The sequence below is a fragment of the Larus michahellis genome, chromosome 7 (assembly GCF_964199755.1).
Source record: "Larus michahellis chromosome 7, bLarMic1.1, whole genome shotgun sequence".
NCBI lineage: Eukaryota > Metazoa > Chordata > Aves > Charadriiformes > Laridae > Larus > Larus michahellis.
Window position 1 is genome coordinate 20316953 of NC_133902.1, and position 16243 is coordinate 20333195.

General features: G+C 40.6%; 1 protein-coding gene across 13 annotated transcripts in view; it reads left to right on the forward strand.

Annotated features, from left to right (window-relative positions):
- ERBB4 (erb-b2 receptor tyrosine kinase 4) overlaps nt 1-16243 on the forward strand; it is a 630732-nt gene that overhangs the window by 478059 nt on the left and 136430 nt on the right. For 9 of the 13 annotated variants that reach the window (XR_012588529.1, XR_012588530.1, XR_012588533.1 and 6 more), the window contains exons 16-17: nt 4319-4363; nt 4484-4558. Coding sequence is in view for 7 of the 13 variants with exons in the window: in XM_074596229.1 (XP_074452330.1) it covers nt 4319-4363; nt 4484-4558 (120 nt within the window). In the remaining 6 variants the exon portion in view is untranslated. The remainder of the gene's footprint in view (nt 1-4318; nt 4364-4483; nt 4559-16243) is intronic. The other 4 variants (XM_074596231.1, XM_074596235.1, XM_074596234.1 and 1 more) reach the window with 2 other exon arrangements.

Below are 16243 nucleotides of genomic sequence, written 5' to 3' on the forward strand. Positions count from 1 at the left end.
AGCCTGGAGAAGAGAAGGCTCCAGGGAGACCTTACAGCAGCCTTCCATTGTCTGAAAGGGGGCCTACAGGAAAGGTGGGGAGCGACTCTTTATCAGGGAATGTAGCAATAGGATGAGGGGTAACGGTTTTAAACAGAAAGAGGGGAGATTTAGATTCAATATAAGGAAGAAATTCTTTGCTGTGAGGGTGGTGAGCCCCTGGCCCAGGTTGCCCAGAGAAGCTGTGGCTGCCCCATCCCTGGAGGGGTTCAAGGCCAGGTTGGACGGGGCTTGGAGCAACTTGGTCTGGTGGGAGGTGTCCCTGCCCAGGGCAGGGGGGTAGGAACTAGGTGATCTTTAAGGTCCCTTCCAACCCAAACCATTCTATGACTCTATGAAATTGCCCTCAGTTGGGATTCTACGGTGAAATAGGTTTTGGAAGGATCACGTCTTGATATTTGGCTCGCAACTGAATGGTACAGACAAACCGTAATTCTACTTCATCTAGAATGTCTATTCTCCTCTCTGTCAGATCAATTGCTGGAATAAAACTGATGCTCTTGCAGCATAGCTTGGATTATTGTCAAAAAATGTTGAGTGGCTGCAGAGCAGTACTCCCAGTGTGGTATTATCTCATTCCTGCAGTTCTGCCCTCTTTGAATCATGCTGCTTGCTAAAATGGGTTGTTGGTTCTCATAGTTTTTTTTCTATTCATCCCCACCTGTTGTCACCAACGAAGATATCTGTCCCACCTCTGTGTTCCCCGTGAGCATTTTGCCACAATTTCATCATGCGCTTACAGATGATTGCTTTACGCCCTAGAGCACGACCTTTGATAACACCATTCTTCTCCTTTATTCAAGTATAATGGCTGCTTCTCTTAATAGGTTTGTAATTATCCAACCCTGGTAATGATCTTATATTGACTAAGAGAACTATCAAGGAGTGACTTCCTTGGATGCAACATCCCCATGATAAACATCAGCTACCTGAAGCCAGTTTGGAGGAGATGAGAGGCACGTGAGACAGCTATCCCATTTAATTCAAGAGAGTCAGAAAGCATTTGGCACCTCTTCTTGCAGAGCTAGCCCAAATGGAACTCTTTCACAGAAATGAAATACTAATTATATCATAGCATTTAACAGTCTGCTTCATCGCTGGGCAAGACGCAAATGGGAGATCTCACTGGACACCTTCCCTCATCATAGAAAGGCATTTTCTTGCACAGCTTTTTGAAGGAAGCGTATTACTCTTCACCAAAACTTTGTTTTCCTTCGAAGCCAAAACCTGAGAAGTCATGGGAGCCTTATCAACACGTGTGTCGTCCAGAAGGGATTTCAAAGCAGAAGTACTGTCTTGCCTCTAAAGCTTTGGTGTATTTTTAGGAAGGCATTATGAATTCCAGATGAAACAATAGTGCAAATTCAATGGCAACAAACTCTGAATAAGAAACTGTTACTATTTTGTTGATGCAAAATTTCCTCCTGCCCCCGTTCGTGTTTCTTACTATCACCATCAATATGTGCTTCCTGTTAGCTAAGTAACCCCCTGGTTTTGAGTTGTCTGGCTTTATCCACCTCAATAGTTGGATGACCAGGTCATTGCCACAACTAAGGTTTTCTCCTGTCCAGACTTAATCTTTTTATGCCATTGTATAATCAGTTTTGTTTGTTTCCAGTGACAAAGATTTTTGAGAATTCATCTGACTAGAAATGACTTCACTACTCCACGCTTGTGGACAGCTAAGACCCCCCCTTTCAATCTTAAGGAAAACTGATGAAAGACAGTATTTGTGACAGAGGGGAAAAAAGGATTGTTTCAGGAAAAAACAGTTGTTACTCCAATTTTCAAAACCGTTTTAACTCATCATTTTCTTTCTGTAGAGCTAGGATGAGCTCCATATATAATGTTCTGTATAAACTGTATTGGACTGTTGTAAGGTACTGAATTTGTCATTAATAAATTGGCACGTATCAGTTAACCAGTTCATTTTACAGAGCAAACTCGGAAATGGAAATAGCCAGACTCCACACAGAAGAAGGAACCCTGGGGGTGATTGGAGTACCAGTGTGATGTACGATTGTGTCATGCTTGTACACAATATGTGTCAAAAAGCCTGAAACCAAGGAAGTTACTTCCAGGGGAAAAATAACTAATGACTTGGTGGTGCAAATCAACTTGTTAATAGATATCGCCATTACCGGCACAGGATTGTACTTTACTGCGGGTAATCAGGCCGGCCAGGCAGGGAGTAGGGAACTGCCAACACGAGAGCCCAAACCATTCTGTGATTCTGGGAGTAGGAGTAATGGAAATTGCACCTGGGCAGAGTCTTCTGTTTGGGGTTGGGAAATCCACTGAAGAAGATTACAGGTTTAAATAAAAACCAATGATATTTCAGCTTGGAGTGGGTGAGGTCCAAACAGCGCTCTCCTCTTGGATTCAAGTCCTGTTCTCCGAAAGTCTGAGAGAATAAATGTACCAATGTGAAATGAAGCCAAGGCAATAGGCTCTTTAGGTTAGTCTGCCAGTTATCTGAACTAGTAATGGGCTCTCAGACCTCTAATTTGAAGAGGGCCTTCTTTTTATTTATAGCAAGAGTCTGAGCTTAGCTTCTCTTGACGTGCCAGGACATGGAAGATCTGAACAACTTATTTTCAGCCTCCTTCATTACTGCAAAGAAAACCATTACTGGTTTCCTGCAAATTGCTGGGAATACCATGAAAGGAAGAAATGTTGTGTATGGTTGAGACTGGTTAGATAGAATTCAGGCAGTCCTGAATTCTGAAGTCCTGGAGCCCAGGACAGCTGAAACTTCAGAAAACACCCATCAAGAGTTCTTTCTGTAAAGTTTTTGAACTGCGTGTAAATCCACCTTTTCCACTTTATCCATTATCTGGCCACCTGGGTATTTAATGAATCCTTTTTATGTCTGCATATTTGCTGAAGGAAACCATTATAGAGGAAATCCTTACAATTTGTGTTTGCACATCACAGTTTTTATGTAAAAATAAAAATTGAAGTAAACAAACAAGAGGTAAGGTTTGCTATCATTCTGCTCTCCCTTACGGGCAGGTGAGGGGAAATGGAATTCACTGAATTTATTTTCTAATGGCAGAGTGATAGCTAATTTAAATGCAGCAAAAGCTGATGAGTGGCAAGTGATGGTGAAGCGGAGAGGATCTCATGGGGGCTTATTTGGACTCTTTCAGATTTTTGACATGCATATCCCTCTATCAAAGCCAAACTGAAAGCAGTAGACTTTAAAAAGAGTTGGGGATCCTGCCTTATTTTTAAAACTCGTCAACAGAAGTGAGTTTCAGTCTACTGATGTGTCAGATCCCCTGCTCCTCTAGTAGACATCCAGCTAAAGACCCTGTTCATAAAATGGTTCTGAAATCTTGTTAAAAAGTTGAAATAAGTGGTTTGGTTTCCTTAAAATTCTGAGAGCTAGATACTTCCCCATGGCTACAGAGGGACTAGCCAGGCATTCGGCACTAATGGGCGTCAGGCTGTCTTAACCCCTAAAAGCTTCACTTTACGTGTCTCTGAGGACCCCGACTGCTGTGTACATGTGTAACTGACTTACTATTTGACTACCCTGGACCTAGGACACTGCTTCACCTACGGCTCTTTATGAGGGCAAGGAAAATCCATGCATATCCATGTTTTGCAGCTCTTTCCCTGTGGTTGCGCTTTAGTGCCGCTGCATAAAGCGATTCCCTGCATTCACCATTTGGTGAGCACCTGCTGATTTTGCAGGTGGAGGACCTTTGGCGGCATCTAAGGAAAGCAGAATAAAATGCCTGAATCGGCAGACACCATTTTGCTCTGGGTTTTGTTGTTGGAAGCTCATCCTTGAGCTTCCCTGCTAGAAACATAGTCAGCTTCCAAAATATTTCTGCAGTTGCCCTAGCGAGGAACTTAGAACAGAATGAACAATTGCGTCAGTTACAGAAAGAAAAAAAGTTTTGTATTGCGCTCCTAGAGGTCTCATCTTGCGAATGAGCAGCTTTTGTGCAGTAATGACTGGTTTGATGATTCAGAAAACATCCAGAAAAAGCAACTCTATTGTCAGGACTCCCACGTATGCAGGTGAAACCTGCCTTAAGTGTTGTTTGAGCCAAGATATGTCCAACCTTAGAGTGCTGTTTATGTTGCTATTATTGTTCCTGTTGCAGGCTTGTTTTTGTCACAAGCTATAATTTTGTGGTGACTTAGGTCTCTCTTGAGAATTATAATTAAGAATGTGGCACAAAGAGGGGATTCCTACTTCTTGGATGTGTAAATAACAGATTTCTCTCTTTCTCTCCCTGTTTTCAATTTGGATTTGCTGCAGGTGCATAGGGCCGCGTATTGAGGACTGCATCGGCCTGATGGATAGGTACTTGCTGAGTGATCGTTCCCTGTGTGTCTTCCATCCTCCACGTGTGGACAAGGGCGCATGCGTGTGCATGTCCTTGTGAATGGCAAATGACGTCTTTTGTTCTGTAATTGCCTGCAGGTGTAGAGGTCCCGCTAGTCATGACTGCATTTACTATCCATGGACACGACAGTCCACTTTACCACAACATGCTAGGTAACATCCACCACTATTCCATTTTTCTGCACAAGGTTCTTCCCTGGTTTCCGTAGGAATGTTGTACTATCCAGTTTGTTCAGAAATGCAAGTTACGGGGAGAATATAATTTGTCCTTAAGTAATATATGCCTCTGAACATCCAAATCTACTTTTCCATTTGAAAGCCAACTAAATATCTTACTCATTTTGGCTGATTAGAAAGTACCTTTTTTTAAATTACTATTTTTAGGTTAAATCAATAAGGATTCAATTCTGAAATTTTCTCCAGAAATACGTGTTTCTTGATGAAATTTTACTAGATGTTAACGTGGTGAAAACTCTGGTTACATTGGAATTATTTTTTTTCCATTTGTTTTTTTTGTTTATTTGTTTAAGACCAACCATAACAGCAAATGAAGCTTTTTCTTTCATACTACTTTCTTGGAAAAAAGTAAATGTTTCAGCAAAACTGAATTTCTTCCTTAATTCACGTAACACTATTATTTGATTTTTTTTTTCATTTTCTGTTAAAAAAAATAATAATTGTAAACTTGCAGCAATTTTTTCAGTAATGGCAATTGAAACAAATTAATGTAGGAAGACTCCCAAAATGTTCCAGTTATACTCTGCATTCTTTTACATCAAAGCCCTTCATTGCCATTGAGTTTGTTTATTTTTAAATTCAAACTGGTTAGTATGACTTCCAGGCTTTGGGATTACCGTCCTCAGCTAAGACTGGATGAAAAATGTATCATTTCAATCAACTTCACCTCATTAAGAATTTTACTTTGGTTTTTTTTATTGTCTTTAAAGAAAGTTCTTAAGGTTGCCTTTCCTTCCTAGTTGTGTACCTAATGTGAATATTCCTATTTATAGCTCTTGAGGGAGAACACCTTTAAATTTGAAAAACAGTACTCTATGAATGCTATCAAATGGTATACGTGTTTAATTAAATCAGTATCAGTTCTGACGATTTATGGACCAATGAATAAGCAACAGAAAACAGATTTTCAATATTTCAATATTTTGTTTTAATCTTTCTGATGTGGGGTATCCAGTTTGAGATATTTCTGAGGGGGACTCATTTTCAGATGTACTCATCCAAAATGAGTTGCCCAAAACAAGCAATCAGTTTTAAAGGTCTCTATTTGATCAACTTTACTCAAAGCACAAATACAGAAAACTTGTTATTATTTGCATAAGTTTAAGGGGCTTACCAAACTACAGAGAATTAATGCCATGCTGAAGTTCTTTGCTTAAGTAACCAATTTAAAAAGAACATGATTTCATCAACTGACTTTTTAATCAGCTTCTTGAGGGAACATTGAGAGCTTCATACTAGGAAGACAACTTGTGGGCTGTAGTGTAGCTCTCTTGGAGCGTTACCGGCTGCTCGCTCTAGCTTCCTCTGATCGCCCAAAAGCCAGTCAGACCTTGGTCACTGTTTAATTCAAGTAGTGTAACTCCAAAACTTAGCTTTGCATTGAAAATGTTCACATAGTAGTAAAGTCTCTGTAGGTACTGCCAAATATCCACTGAATTTGATAGAAAGCATCTTGTTCGTCACAGTGGGTGTTAGGTTGGGCCCTATATTTAAAAGTGGAGTTAAAGGAGCGGAACCTCGAACATGATGACACGAGACTAAAGAAGTATTGTCTATCAGGGTGCCAGGCTTAAGCCATGTGTTAGCCGGCAATGCTTATTTTGCTTTTTATGTTGTGTAAATCGTAGGTTTTGTCTCCTTGAATCTACTGTGAAGGTAGTAAAGCAAATTATCAAGGGGGGCGGAAATGAAAGCAATTGTTTTACTCTGCTCAAGTGAATAATTTCCTGCTCCATTCAGTCTGAGGGGGAAGACCTTCAAATGTTTCCTTTAGATTTGGTGATTTTTTTTCTTGTCTCAACTTTGCTGAATTTATTTTAGGAAAATTACTGCACTGTGTTTAAATGTCAGCATGTATGTGTATTCTTCAACTTTCAAGCCGAAGAAGGAATTTCATACTTTTATATTTATTAGATTAGTAAAATTGTGCCCTTTTTTTTGTTAAAATGGTTCATTTTGGGCTAAAAATAGGCAAAACTGCACTGGCAAAGTGATATTTTCTTATTACGGTTGGGGTGTAAATCAGCAATGGATGTGTTTCACTTTAGATAGAGCCTTCTTCGTGTCCCTTTAACAATTGCATGGCCTCCCTAGACTTATAGGCCTTACAATAATTAATAATCAGTTTTACCCTTATCCGTTTATTTGAATTTCTTCCATTGATGTGAATTAGCAGTGAGCTGAAGGGCACAGTTCTCAGCTGTTCGGGCAGCTGAACATGAGAGCAGGGCTCTGACCACAAACAAGGAGATATTTCTCATCCACCTATTTCCATTTTCATACCAGTGTTGCTTTTCTTTCCAGTTTTGCAGCTCGCAAATTGGTTTTGCCGTGATCCATTGACTTGACGGCTTTTGTAAGAGTCTGGTAGAATAGCAAAGGAATTCTTACTGTCGTCTTTAATAAAGATGAATAAGATGTGCATCAGTGGCTTGTTTTCCGGATGACCGCTGAAAGCAGAAAAACTGAAGTTATGTTTGGTCCCTTACATTTTGTGGAAAAAGAATTGTTACTTTTGGCATTGTGTGTCTTTCTGCATGGATGTCTGGGTTTTTTAAAACCTTTAGCTTCAGTAGAGTTCTGTCCAAAAGGATGCAAGAAACGCTTTTCCTGTTTCCAGCTCAGTGCCACGTATAAAGGCTGTTGTAGCCCTCTTCCTCTAGACTACTTGAGAGATTTTCTCAAATGACTGTTAGGTTACTTGCTGGATCTCATGTGTCTTTTTTTCCCTGCAAGAGCCCACATTTATTTTTGACATGTTCAATTTATCCTCACAAAGGCTTTCATTGTATTCTTAACTGCCAGGAAAAGTTCAAACTCTAAAGGAGTTAGAAGTCCCAGGAGAATTGAGTGCCTCTTCTGCTTGTGGTTAGTTGCAAATTCTGGTTATTGTCGTTATAGCTCTTGATTTACTGTGGTTGAAATCGTACAGCAGGGAAAGACTTTCCTCACATCGGTGACACACGTTCTGTCTGTATTTATACAGTGTTTAATTCACAGTGTCCCGATCCCAATGTTGTCTGATTGTAATTCCTGTGAGCCACGGTGTCAGTTTGCTGAGCAGATTTCCTGGCTGGCCTCTTTGGGCTGCTCAGATGGCAGAGAGGCCAGCACAGAATTCCCCATGCAAGGTGGAGTCCTCAGCTGGTGTGTTACTAACATCACCGCTTCTTTGTCTTCCTCTCTGTCTCCTTCCTTCCTTCCCTGCGTGCGCAGAATCTCAGCCCGGCAAAGAGAGAGGAGACAAGAGCCTTCTGTCCTGGCTTTTCTCAGCCATTCCTGGCTCCTCCTCTTGTTCTCTGCCTTTTGGAGGTGGGCGAGTAGGTACTAGATTATTACTGTAAGGCTTCAGTTTGGGTTTCTCCTATATCAACCTTTCCTAGAAGTTACCAAAGCAAAGATGGAAAGCAGATGGAGGCTGGAGTGTCCCAGGGTGCCCAAAGGAGGTAGCCGTCCTCCTTCCCCACCCCTTGCTAGGATGACACTCCTCCTTTCGCTACCTTCTGGCAACTGTAGTCAGTGGTTCCTTTGGGTGGAACAGCATACTTTCTAGGAGCTCTGGAACAAAGAGTGAAAGGAGCGTGCCTGCTTCAAAGAGTTGGATAATGATTGCCTAAAAGGAAGATCGAAAAACTGTAAAAATAATACTCTTCTGTCCATAAAGAAAATTACTCTAGGCAGGAACAAAAGCCTGGTTCTCCTAGGTTGCCCTGCTCCCAAGTCCACCAGAAGGGTTTGGCTAACTCGCTTATTGAAGTTAGGCTGTGGACAAAGTTTTTACTTAAAGTATGAATTTTAAATGTGTTCATCCTTCCTATGATCCATTCAGCTTAATACTAAGAGATCATCAAAGGAGTGAAGTTTCTGGTTTGCAGTGCGTGAGAGATTGCAAAGCTGAAGATGTGATCAGAAGCATGTGGTGGATATGATAGGAAAGAACTAGCGCCTTGATGTTATTGGTCTGAGTAAGCTGTTGTCTCTCTCTATTTGTGCCCTAAGAAAATTTCATTCACATTTCCCTTTTAACTAAAAGAAACTAATTAGCCAAGACCACTGTTGTCAAGTGGTTACATAAAATGATGTGTAGATGTTAACTCAAATGACAAGCCTAATGCTAGCTTTAGATCAGCAAAGGATGTCCTCTCTACAAATCATCACTTCCTAAAAAAACCCACCTGTTTTTATGTAGTGCGTGTGTGTACAAGAGCTAATTAACAGTAAAGCCTATGTAATGCAGGCAAATCCTTTCATAGCTGTTTTGTACCCCTGCACAGTATGACTTCAACAGAATTTCGCAGCAGCTCTGAGGAGGTGATGGGGAAGGGAAACCACCTCTAATAAACTGTTTGTGTTCATTGCTTTTATGGCACTCTGTTCCCTTGCTTGGAGGAAAGCGTTCCATATGCTCTGTATTTTTATAGAATAATTATAGGCATTCTGGAGGGGAAGACGAAGAGAAACTCTGTATAAAATAAGAGGAAAAGTAGGATATGTGAGTACAAACTAAGCTACATTACCTGATTTGTAAAAGATGCTACTTTTTAGAGACTTTAATTTGGAGCTTTCTGATGCTGTATCAAAACAGAGGAGTTGAAGAAGCAGAGTTATATTTATTTTTTAAGAGTCAAGACTAGAAAAAGAGGCAGTTTCTGATCCTGCTTCTGTGGGTTGGATTGAGCTTCCGCTTGATCTGTTTAGGGAGAGACTGATCAAGAAATCCCTGTTCTGTTGAGAACTTGCTGCTACTGAACTGGTTCTCAAACAGACCTTTGCTGTGGGCACTTTTGTTATCACATTTCACTGCTTGGAGCTTTAGGAGGAATACATTTTGAGTACCCCTGTGACATGAATGAAAGTCACTGCAGTGATTTCTTGAGTTCCCCCGCTTTTTATGGCTCCCACTTAGTAGAACTGGTCTAGGGGCCTAGGTGGCTTTTCCTTCTTTTCTGCTGCACAGATCTGACCACAGATAAAAAAGCTTTTGTATTTAATCTTTTGTTCTAGAACATGTTCAGAAAGATTTGTCTGGGACCTGCGAGGGTTTCTGCTTCATCTGCTTTACTCAGCAGGGTTGGCTGGTGTGGTTCCGTAGCATGGTAGGATTTGGTAGCATCTGCTGCTATAGGGAGAAATAAACTGTTAAGGTTGGTAGTGTGAAAGAACTAGAAGCAACTGTCACACAAGTCTTTTTAAAATCTGTTCTGTGGTTCCAGTAGTTTGAGGATCCTGTTGAGATTGCAGCGGATAAAATAAGGCCAGAAATCTGATGTTTTGAGTGGTTTGTTCCACAGAGAGTGGAATATGAGTGAAATACTCTGGCAGTATATTAAGATTATTGATACTCATAGACCAGGTTTCTCAGCAGCTGTGCTCGTTTGATGGGTTTGGGTAATATTCATGATTGCACAGTGGTGCACACCAAACAGAGAAATGCCACGGTGAGGACACAGAAGTCCCCTTAGCATGTCTCCTTGTGGGTGTCGGTGTGGCAGTCCTTATTGCCTCATTCAGTATGTCCCAGCCCTCAGGCCTTCTGCAGCTGCTGGGCTCTGAAGGCCCATGAGTGTAGCACCCAGTCTTAGAAAGCAAGCGAGCAGGTTTCTTGCAGAAATGTGCAGGGACTTGTATTTGGTCTGCTTAGCACACAAGGTAACATCGTGAATTTTGTAGTACATCTCTTATTCCCAAACTTCATGCCAAGTGTTCATTAAGTCCTGCCCCTTTGTGGCTTGAGTACAAGGTCCAGCTTGGTGAGCTGTGTGTTCAGCCCCACCTTAACAGCAAGCTGCTTGGTTTTATGAATAATGTCATGGAAAACATACAGAATGCACTAAACACAATATTTAGCAGGTACTGGAGTTTTGTCAGGTCATAACCAAATTTCTTTGAATGCTGAGAGTTCTCAATAAAAGCTTTTTTTTTTCCTTTGCTTTGCTACCACAAGTTGCAAAATAAATTTTCAAATACATTTAAAGTAAGAAAATTCTTTCTTCAGAAAACTGACTAAATTATTTTTACTGAAACTGTGAGCAAAAAAAATAAGAAGTGATTAGGCCAGACATGACGGGTCACTGCTGAAAGACAAGAAGCATTAGGAACTTCCCAGTTGAAAATTGTTTGTTAGAATGGAAAACAACACACAGCCCTGTTGCAGAGGTCACTGCCTGTATTTCTCATCAGGCTGCATAAGCCTTGTGTTGGGTGTCTGGACTGGTTTGGCTACACAAATAATATACGCAGAAATAAAATTGTGCCATGAAGAAGTGACCTTATTATACAGCAACAGTATATATCTCACCACTCTCCAATGGGTTTCTTTTATGGCTTGAAATGAGGATTTAATTTAGATTTAATGTTGTTATAAATTAATTATCTATTATTAAAAATACATTTGTAGAGCTTTAGAAATATGTGAGATGTAGAGTTGTTTAAACCTCAGTGAATGGTTTCTTAATAATTCATTAATATTTAACATATAATAAATCAGAACTAAAGCATGCAGTCTTACTTCCAATCTACCTGCGTAATGCAGGATTTGTCGCTCTTTTGTATTTAGACAATTTACATGACAAATGCGTTTGAGTTTAGAGGCCAGCCAAGACTTCATTCTCTGCATTCTGGCTTACTCACCGTGACCTGTCAGGTGAGAAAGGAGCTGCAATTCTTGCGTAAAACGGGAAGCTCTTCGTTGGAGTTCTTTACAACGGTCCACTGATAGTGGTGTGCTTGTCTTGTAAGCATCTATACAGACAAGTCTGCTTAATTAGATCTCTTCTGATCAAAGTTACTGTCTCAAGCAGTGCAATCTACTGTAGCCGGGGACTGCGTTTGCGGTAGATTTATTCCTTTATGGTATCTATGAAGTAATCTTCCAAGAATTTCCCCCCATGCATACTGTTCCGTTGCCTATTTAAAAACAGTTAAACATTTGCTGGAATGATCAAGCATAGAACACTTGATGCAGATGAGAATTTGTGTTTGAAATCTGCAATTGACATTTCCTTTTTTGTTTTACATACAAAGGTATATGTTCTACTTCTCAGTTTCTTTGCAATGGTTTTTCCAGCATTAGATAAAAAATAGCAGATAACTCGTTAATGATGATAATGGTGTTCACAGTTGATCTTTTTCATTTCTTTTTGCAGAAATGGAAATACCAACTTTGAATTTGATAAGACATTTCGCAGTTTTACTAGTGTGTAGCATGTAAACACAATGGTAAGCTAATAAAACAAGCTACAGTTTTGAAGGAATTAACAAGCTTCTGCCTTTTGGTGCATCGTGTGGAAGTTGTATGGCAGCAGTTACCAAAGGTGGGAGCATTACCACAAATACCAGCAACCGTGCAAGAATCGAGCATTAGTAAATCGAGCCATCAGACCAAATTACTTTATCCTGCTTTTTTTTTTTCCCTGTCGTGCTGTGAAGTGAAGTTACAGGGTGGGAAAATGTCATATAAATTATCTGTACCCTTGGGCTTTTTGGATGAAGAGTTTCAAATAACTACATTCAAGTTGTAGTGAGAAAAGGGGGCCTAATACTAAACTCATTTCCCATGCAGTGCTCCCTCTCTGGTACTTCAGCATATTTTGCATCTCTTTTCTGTAAAGTAGAGGTATTTTGCTTCTTTTCTACCTCGTTATAATGGCAGTGGATAGAGTTGAACAAGGATGTAGACCCTGTACCTTCAGAGAGACTGACTGTGATCTCAGGACTGTATGTTAAAGAGGCTTTAGAGAAGAGCCACCAAGAATAATTAAAGCTTTGTACATTGTGCCTTGTAGTGAAGAAGTTTGGGAACTCAAACAGCTAAAGCTTATTTTGGCTGAAGGTTAAAGTGTAGAGCCTGATTATCATCTAGAAGGACATAGGTAAGGAACAAAAGTTTGCTGAAAGATGGTGCTAGTCTAGCAGACTGCAAAGGGGGGGTAGGGTGTCTGTCTGGCTGTGAGATAATTATATGGATGAAATCTGAGGAGAGACACATTCAAAGCAGCAAAATGCCAGTGCATTTCTAATGAGGATTATTAATCCCTGGAATGATTTCTCTTGGTAATGTTTTATTCTCCATCACTAAAGCTGTAAAATCAAGACCGGAACTTTTTCTCACAAGCGCGATGGATGGGTGCCAAGCCTGTAGGCTGTGCTGCACAGATTCTCAGGCCAGAGGATTCCACTGGTTCCTCCTGTCGTTTACAGTGTGTGACAGAACACTCTCATGTCTGTGACGACAGTTTCCAGCTACGATCAGCTCTTGGCTTATGCTCTGTGATGAGGACCGAGTTCCTCCTTTGAATTTTGGTTCCTAGTACTGAGTTGGACACAGACAAGCAAATCTACCTGCTGAATACTGGGCTTTGGTTCCTGTCAGCTTTGGTGAGGCACGGAGTGAGTGTTCCAGGTGACTTTACCCAAGGTTTCTGATATCCTTGTTCATTAGCAGTTAGGTCAGTTAAAATTCTGAGGTTTCAGACTCTCCTTCAGATCTTACCTGTTCGACTGAACTCTCTTGCATCATGCCTGCATTCGCTTGAATGGGACATTTATTTTGAATAAATATAGTTGCATTTTTGTGTGTTAGTGGTTCAGCATTATTATTTGATGTCGTACAAACGAAGGCAAATTGTTTCCCATGACTGAGTTTCTCCACTAATGACACAAATTTGAAGGTCTAATTTGTCCATCTCTATCAGGTTTTCTAAGCCTTAGATAACTAGTGAGGTACTTAAGTATCTTTTCTTATTCTGCAGTGCAGAGTCCTTTTATCTTTTTTCTTTTTTGTCCTCTCCCTCTTCTTATTGTCCCTCCCTTCCTTTCCTGAAAGATGCTTTGGTGGAGCTGTATCTTTGGTACTGTGAAGTTTTAGAAAGCGTGTTATCTAGGTGGTAGTTTTATTTGTATGTAACCTTTGAAAGTGAAGGGTTTTTAGGGATGACAGTACTTTTGTCAAAAAACTTCAGACTTTTTTTTAGTCTGATGTAAATTTCTAATGACACCATCTTCACACACTGGTGAACAAGCTCTTTTGCAGATATTGGCTATTTAATCAATAGAAGATAGTGCAGATAATCATTTCTGTTGTTATCTGAGATAGAGCAAATGATCAAACAGGCAAGGAAAGATTGCGGGACGATGTGAAAAACGGGTACTGGCTAGTGCTGACTGAGCTTTTCGTTGGCAGAGAGTTGGGAGGAGCTTTGTAATTGCCTGTTCTGGTACATCTCTCGACAGAGCTGGTAATCCCTCATCCTGAAGAGCTGTGGCATTTATGCAGAAATTTGAGAACAAATTCAACCTTGCCATCAGGACAAAGGCCAAACTTTGGTTAAATGTGGTCCAGTCATGATGTAATCCCTGATTTGTAAATTATATGAAGTTTTTCTTGTGGTACCTGCAAGGAAAATCTTCTGAAATGCAATCAATCTTTTAAGTAAGAAGTGTGCACTATTTACTCAAATAATTTTTCTTAGACTCCCAAAACCCTGCCTGTGACATAGTCTATCCATTAGAAACACAGGCCATCAAAGCAGTACACTTGTTACTCGCCTCTTAAAATGCTCGCTTGGGTTTACATTACACGTTCTTATTTTACTTGCTGTTCCATTTTAACGCATAGTCGTCTACTTGTAGTAAACCTAATGATGTTTACAGATGTGACTGAAATGAAGTAGCATGGATACTTCTTAGAAGGCACAGAAGCCTTAAAGCAGCATAACGTGAGTGAAAATAAGAGGTGACAGTGGAAAAGTAGCAGCAAACAAAAGGACAGAAGATGTGCTTTTAATTATTTGTTACCATTTGTTTTGCTTCGGGTAATGCTGTTAAGGTTTGGCCAAGTTAGAACCCATAGGCTTGATGTCAGTGTGGCTAACTATAGTCTTACAGATCATGCTGAAGAGGAGAAAAGACGTTTCGATGCCTACTTTTGGCATCTTTTTTACTTTTTTAATCTGCAAATTAATCTGAGATCTGGGAGCATGGACCATGATACAGGGATCCTGTAGGTTGGTTGTATAGAAGCACAAAATTGGCAGTGACCTGGTAGACTGGAGTTCTACCAGGACTAATTCTAGTTGGGCAATTCACCAGCGTGGCAGTGGCCAAACTGGTCTCTTCTAAGTTCCCAGTAGGCTTGAATCAGCCATTGGGAAATTTTCAGTTCATTTCAGTGGGCTCTGTATCAGTGGGGATTGCTTTGTTTGATTGAAAAAACTTCCTTGAAGAAAATGTGTAAATTTCAGGGATAAATTGCCTCCTTCCCTGCCCCTCATGGTCTGATGTAGGGGGAGGAGGGAAAGTAAAAATTATTGCTGCATTAAAAACAGACCACTAGTTGTTAATATGCGTAGTCTCAGTCACAGTAAGGATAATAGACAAAGAACAGATTGAAGAGATAATATTCTAGCTTTAAAATAGTCCCATCTCCTGTAGATATGTTGTTCCCTCCCTGGTGGCAGCGATACCCTCTGCATGTCAATGACTGGGATGCAGGGTAAGCTCAGCGCTGGCTCACTGCTGCAGCTTTGCTGAACTCGCTCTGCTTTCATTTCCTGGATCAACCAGTGCATCAGGCTCCAAACTCCGAACTTTGGGATGTTTGAGTCATCTTTTAATCAATGGATTTTTACAATAAGGGGGCTCTTTCCCTTTCCAGGAAAATTCCAGTGAGAAAAAGGCAGTTAATAAGAAAGCAAACCCAAACCTATAGCCGTAGCAGTATGTTTGTGTGTATTCTCTCTAGCTGGTTTCATCTACCTTTTTGTGCTCTTCTCACTTAAATACTTGAAATACATATGTTTTTGAAGTGGGACGAGGGGCAATCCATCTGTCCCTTACGATAGAGGTGGGGAAAAAAGATATCTGAGCCTTCTCTCTCTTTTTTTCTTGAGCCAGAGAGGCTGGTACTTAGGTTTGGGGATTTGGTGGTGGGGGAGAGGAAGGGCTTTGTGGCTGAAAGAGGAAAAAGAGATTTATTTTTTTTAAAGCTGGATCACCATTTCCCTGTTTGCTTGGCCTGCTCTGTTCCGGGAGTTTAGCAGCTATTGGAAGAGTATTTTTAACATTTGGAAGATAAGGTGGTATCTGCAATAAATTCTGGAATGTACTATCATACTGAAATTTGGGAGAAGGAAAAGCTGTTTTACTAAACTATCATTTGCCTTTATGTGGGCCATACTGTACTGCAACATAATCATAATAAAACAGCTGTTGTAAAGTCTAGGTTACTCTGAGCAGTATCCATGCCATGGACACAAGCTGGTTTTCTAATCAAGTCACATCTGTGACTACCAAGATGATAGGAGGTTACTGGGTACAGAGACACAAAAAAATCATCAGTGGAGCTGAGACTGGAAGATGAGGATAATATTCCCAAAGACTGGTTTCCCTTGGCTTGCTTTACAGCCAGTGAAGTGAAATCGATTCCTTTGGGTGGCTGTGGGTATGGAGGAGAGGAGTGAAGGTGGGTGGGGTCGCAGCTTCCGAACGGAACTTTTTTTTTTCTGAATGGCCTCTGGGGAAATGCTGGCAGTGGGATGATGACTAGAATTAAGAGGAGTTGCAAGATACACCAGAGTTTCTCTCTGCTCCACTTGGTAATAT